Here is a 6000-nt window from a genome sequence, read left to right as displayed (position 1 = left end):
AGAACACGGAAAGTACCTTCAGCGGGCGACGCTAGACCTGTAAAACAGAGAACACGGAAAGTACCTTCAGCGGGCGACGCTAGACCTGTAAAACAGAGAACACGGAAAGTACCTTCAGCGGGCGACGCTAGACCTGTAAAACAGAGAACACGGAAAGTACCTTCAGCGGGCGACGCTGGACCTGTAAAACAGAGAACACGGAAAGTACCTTCAGCGGGCGACGCTAGACCTGTAAAACATAGAACACGGAAAGTACCTTCAGCGTTTACAGGAGAGGAGAAAAATCGGACAATTAGAGAAGCAATGTGCCATTTAGAAAGTATCATCACCGTGGAGCTCACCAATTGTATTTACTAGAGAAAAGAATGGCAAATTACGACCATGTGTGGACGAGAGAAAAATCACAATACAAAATAAATTCCCTTTACCGAGAATACATGACTGTCTGGACTCTATACAAACCCTTAAATCAGGATATCATCAGTACCAGTTCTGTAAAATCAACCTACTGAGGGACCCCTTCAGATGAAGTAGAGGTCACGCTGTTCAGTGCTTAGAGAGTTTTCAGTTCAGACAGACGTGTTTTCTTATTCATTTTACAAATTACTTTTTCATCGTTTTCATATATTTCGTAGCTTCGTTTATTCTACACAAGATAGACGACTGTTGTTCAAGGACTTATTCCCTACGATTTGGACCGTGCTACCAGCACGTGGTTGCGATACGAGGTTTGTTTACATTCCTTTGTTCGGGTCACTGACTCTGAACTGACCTATCGATTGAACTACTGTACGCTGCTAACGCCAATTCTTGTGACAGCGATGGAGCCCAATTCTGGGACTAAATTGGTGCGCATACCCAATTCTGGGTCTAACTTGTCACCTGGACGGTCCACTGCGACCCAGAACTTTGTGTCAGACGATGTCTGCACGGTTGAGGCAACAGTGCATAATGTGGACGGCGGCCATTTTGTTAGCCCGAGGCCTTCGTCTTCAATGCCTAACATAAATTATGCAAATGAGTTCACGCGGGATCTCGGCGAGACTCACGCTTCTTCCGATTCTGTGACTTCCGCTTCTGTTACAATACAACAACAACTGCTGCAACAGAACCAATCCATGTTACGGTTAATGACTACATTGGCTGAAAACAGTGCAAATTACCGGAGTCATTCCAACCGTGGATGTCCTAGCACAGCCTCGATTAGTGACGACAATTACGCACCGTCTGTGCATTCCTTTGCGGACTTGTTGGACATTGACCTGGTCGTCGATAACGACATATGTGTCGCTCGGGATACACAAAGTATGAGTGCGGAAGATTCTGACGACCCGGTTGAGGAATTCGGCCAGGACATTGAACCTGATGATACCGAAGGTCTCAAAGACCGTGATAATATAATGGGAGACATGGAATTGTTTTATGAACAACGCGAAAAGTGTTCTCCAAATATTGACGAGAAACTGGCGAAAATTGTGAACGNGGCAACAGTGCATAATGTGGACGGCGGCCATTTTGTTAGCCCGAGGCCTTCGTCTTCAATGCCTAACATAAATTATGCAAATGAGTTCACGCGGGATCTCGGCGAGACTCACGCTTCTTCCGATTCTGTGACTTCCGCTTCTGTTACAATACAACAACAACTGCTGCAACAGAACCAATCCATGTTACGGTTAATGACTACATTGGCTGAAAACAGTGCAAATTACCGGAGTCATTCCAACCGTGGATGTCCTAGCACAGCCTCGATTAGTGACGACAATTACGCACCGTCTGTGCATTCCTTTGCGGACTTGTTGGACATTGACCTGGTCGTCGATAACGACATATGTGTCGCTCGGGATACACAAAGTATGAGTGCGGAAGATTCTGACGACCCGGTTGAGGAATTCGGCCAGGACATTGAACCTGATGATACCGAAGGTCTCAAAGACCGTGATAATATAATGGGAGACATGGAATTGTTTTATGAACAACGCGAAAAGTGTTCTCCAAATATTGACGAGAAACTGGCGAAAATTGTGAACGAGGGAATCAGATCACAAATCGGAGAGGATAAAAGGAAAGACCTTCTTAATAAACACTTGAGGCCAGGTAATTGTGATAACCTGGTCGTTCCTCGTGTCAACAAGTGCATATGGACAAGCTTGTCCAGGAAAGCCAGGGACTTTGACATAAAGGCGCAAAATTCACAGAGTCTTCTCTGTAAGGCATTCTACCCCCTACTGCACCTTACAGACAATCTGCTGCAAGGAACTAAAACCGGCCTTGACCACAATGCTCTTAAATCCTGTTTTACTTTAGCAGATGACTCGTTCAAAGTTTTACAGCTGGCATTCACCGATATGTCTCACAGGCGGAGATTTGCATTGCGTCCTGAACTTTCCTCGGAATACAAGGCTTTGTGCTCCTCCGACAACCCTATTACAGACAGCCTGTTTGGGGATGATTTGGACAAACAAATCAAGGATATCACTGACGCTCAACGTGTGAGCAAAAAAGTTACAAAGACACAAAGAGGGAACAGATATTCGCCTTTTCCTAACACAGTCACTAGAGGTGGTGCTTCTTCCAGACGAGGACATCATGGCCATGTCTACCAAGGGTCAAATTACAACCGGTCAGGCTCTAAACCACACTCCAGGGGCAGAGGCCAATGGACACAGTTTTAGGGGTTCTTTTTTAGAGAATAGCTACCCCAAGAACCAAAAGAAATGACTATGAGGACTTCTTGTACTACAATGCCTGTACATGTAAGTAATACTTTTGTAGACAATGATAATTGTGCGCTTGACATCAAGACATTAACTAACACACCTGGAACCTTTCGGGATGGGAATATATCACAGTTCCTCCATCAGTGGAAGGCTATTACATCTGACAGCTGGTTATTGACTCAGATACAAGGTTATCATATTGAGTTTGCCAATATTCCTGTTCAAAGGCCTAGGACGCTCCCACACCAAATCCATTTTTCAGCAGTGGAACAGGCCTTTATTGATGCTGAGATAAGTAAACTTTGGTCCAAACAGATTATAGAAGTAGTTAAAGGGGGTGAGGAGAATGAATACATTTCCACCATATTTCTCAGACCTAAGAAAGATGGAACATACAGATTAGTTCTGAATTTAAAAAAATGAACTATGATGTGGAACATGTGCATTTCAAAATGGAAACGCTTAAAGCGGGCATAAATTTAATGACAAGACATTGTTGGTTTGCCTCCATTGATTTAAAAGATGCCTACTATTCTGTGCCAATTAATAGTAAAGACAGAAAATACCTTCGTTTTTTCCGGGAAGGTGTGTGTTATCAGTTTACCTGCCTTCCAAATGGGTTGTCTTCCGCTCCCCGAGTGTTTACGAAGATCATGAAACCAGTGTTTTCTCATTTACGAAAAATGGGTCATGCTAATGTAGCATATATTGATGACAGTTTACTGCAAGCAGATTCTTATGACCAATGTGTGGCTAACATAGAAGATACTGTCTATACTATGGATTCATTAGGTCTAACTATTCACCCAGTAAAATCCCTGCTGAAGCCCACAAAGGTTATAACGTTCCTCGGCTTCGTGTTGAACTCTGAAACTATGACAGTAAGTTTAACCAGTGAAAAAGCTGACAATGTAGTCCATGTGTGTAAAGAACTTCTCAAAACAAAGACAACGACCATACGACACCTGGCACAAGTTATTGGGAAAATGGTTACCTGTGCTCCTGCAGTACCACATGCCCCCTTATTCCATAAAACATTGGAGCATGAATAAGACCATGCCCTTAAGGAAACTAAAGGTGATTTTAATCAGCTTCTTAGTATTTCATCGGCAGCCAGGGAGCAGGTGTTATGGTGGATTGAAAACATTCACAGGAGTGCTCATCCAGTGTATCGCGGCCCCCCTGACCTCATTCTTGAGACTGACAGTTCAGGCGTAGGGTGGAGAGGACTAGTGAAAGATGACAGTAATGATCAGTTACGGACAGGGGGACATTGGTCTCAAAATGAACAACAACAGCACATAAATTACCTTGAATTATATGCAGCTTTTCTAACCCTGCAGTCTTTCTGTAGTTCAAAACGTAACATTCATGTGCGATTATATATGGACAATACTGTGGCAGTGAATTACCTTAATAATATGGGAGGTAAAAAAACTCACTTGCATGACTTGAGTAGAGAAATGTGGTTATGGTGCAAGGAACGCGACATCTGGTTGTCTGTGTGCTACTTACCAGGGGTTACGAATATAGAGGCTGACAAATTGTCTAGAAAAAATTCTGATGACATTGAGTGGAGCTTAAATGTACATGTTTTATCAAGATGTGTGTGACAAGTTTGGCATACCAGACATAGACCTATTTGCCTCTCGACTCAATGCACAAGTGAATGAATATGTGTCAGATCTGTCTGATCCTACAGCTAAAGCTGTAGATGCTTTTAACTTGACATGATCATATGGAACTTTATACTATGCATTTCCTCCTTTCAGTCTCCTAGGAAGAGTTCTACAGAAAGTGGAGGAGGATGTGACGGAGATGATCCTTATTGCACCCATGTGGACCACACAACCATGGTTTCCAAAAATGTTGAAACTGATTATAGCCCCACCAGTGATCCTGCCCAACAGGTTACAACTGTTACAATTGCGAAACGACCCAGTCAGACAACATCCACTGCGGAAACTGCGTCTGATAGCCTGCAGGTTATCAGGGAATGCCTGCAACGTCAAGGATTTTCGACACAAGTTACAAACATCATTCTCGCATCATGGATGACATCAACACAGAAGCAATATGGGGTGCATATCCGCAGATGGTTGTCGTTTTGCGAGCAAGGGACAGTGGATCCACTTCAACCATCTGTAACAGACTTGTTAGAATTTTTATCTAACATGTTTCATAAAGGGCTAGGCTACAGTAGTGTAAATACGGCTAAGTCATGTATCAAATCGTTCTTTGAATTAACTGGTAATACTTCTTTGATAGAAAATGTACTCATTAAAAGATTTATGAAAGGGATATTTCATGCTCGTCCAGCATTGCCAAGATATTCCACTACTTGGAGTGTTTCATTAGTTTTACAATATATACAAACCCTTTCACCTGTACATACTATTTCCCTTAGATTTTTGTCACTGAAATTAGTTATGCTTCTAGCATTATTGACAGGCCAAAGGTGCCAGACTCTTCATTTGATAGACATTCGCAATATTACTGTGACAGAGTCCCAAGTAACAATCGTTATTGGTGACCTTTTAAAACAGTCCAAACCAGGTCGGCACTTGCCGCCTATAGTGTTGTGCGCATTCCCAACCGACTCATCTTTATGTGTTGTGACAGTGTTGAAAGAGTACCTTGAGCGGACTAAAGTTCTACGCAAGGAAGAACCACAATTGTTCATCAGTACGATTTCACCTTTTAACAAAGTTTCTAAACAAACTATCGCAAATTGGATAAAACTTGTGTTAAAGAAATCTGGCATAGACACATCAGTGTACAAACCACATAGCACACGTAGTGCATCTATGACAGCAGCTAAAGCTGCACATGTGCCCATCTCTACCATCCTACAGACTGCAGGCTGGAGCAAAGAATGTACTTTTCGGAAATTCTACTGCATTCCTTCATCCCACATTCAGTCTACTGTGACAGAGAATGTAGGTACTAGACTTTTGGAGCAATTTGCTGCTTCATCACAAACATTGAACTAACATTGAAACGTTATGTTAACAGACAATTCAGATGTGTTCATGTACATATGTATAATATGTAAAAATGTTGATACCTTATTATAAAAGGTGAAATGTATAAAATTGTTTGTTTTTCGTTTTTCATTTATGTATTAACATGAATGCATCAACTCTAAAATCTCAAGAGGTCCCTCAGTAGGTTGATTTTACAGAATTGGAAAATTAAACTAGTCTTCCACTGGAAGACGAAGTTTGATTAAAATTCTGTAAAATCAACATCTACTGAGGGATCAATTGCCCACCACTTGAAC

General features: G+C 42.2%; 1 protein-coding gene across 1 annotated transcript; it reads left to right on the top strand.

Annotated features, from left to right (window-relative positions):
- The first annotated feature begins 2705 nt into the window (after positions 1–2705).
- LOC110458506 lies at positions 2706–5777 on the top strand. Its single transcript, XM_021510236.1, has 2 exons — positions 2706–2753; positions 4490–5777. The coding sequence occupies exons 1-2, from the start codon at positions 2715–2717 to the stop codon at positions 5708–5710; spliced, it is 1260 nt and encodes a 419-aa protein (XP_021365911.1). The 5' UTR covers positions 2706–2714; the 3' UTR covers positions 5711–5777.
- The last annotated feature ends 223 nt before the right edge of the window (positions 5778–6000 follow it).

Source organism: Mizuhopecten yessoensis, unplaced genomic scaffold, assembly GCF_002113885.1.
Source record: "Mizuhopecten yessoensis strain PY_sf001 unplaced genomic scaffold, ASM211388v2 scaffold9623, whole genome shotgun sequence".
In the NCBI taxonomy this organism is placed as follows: domain Eukaryota; kingdom Metazoa; phylum Mollusca; class Bivalvia; order Pectinida; family Pectinidae; genus Mizuhopecten; species Mizuhopecten yessoensis.
Note: the sequence above shows the minus strand (reverse complement) of the source record. Positions and strands in the feature narration are given on the sequence as shown.

What these genes read in the sequence shown, in the direction of transcription:
- LOC110458506 (XM_021510236.1), top strand. Translation starts at nt 2,715, where the DNA reads ATGACTATGAGGACTTCTTGTACTACAATGCCTGTACAT. An exon ending in GTACTACAATGCCTGTACAT is followed by an intron (nt 2,754 to 4,489) that starts GTAAGTAATACT and finishes TCCTCCTTTCAG; the next exon opens with TCTCCTAGGAAGAGTTCTAC.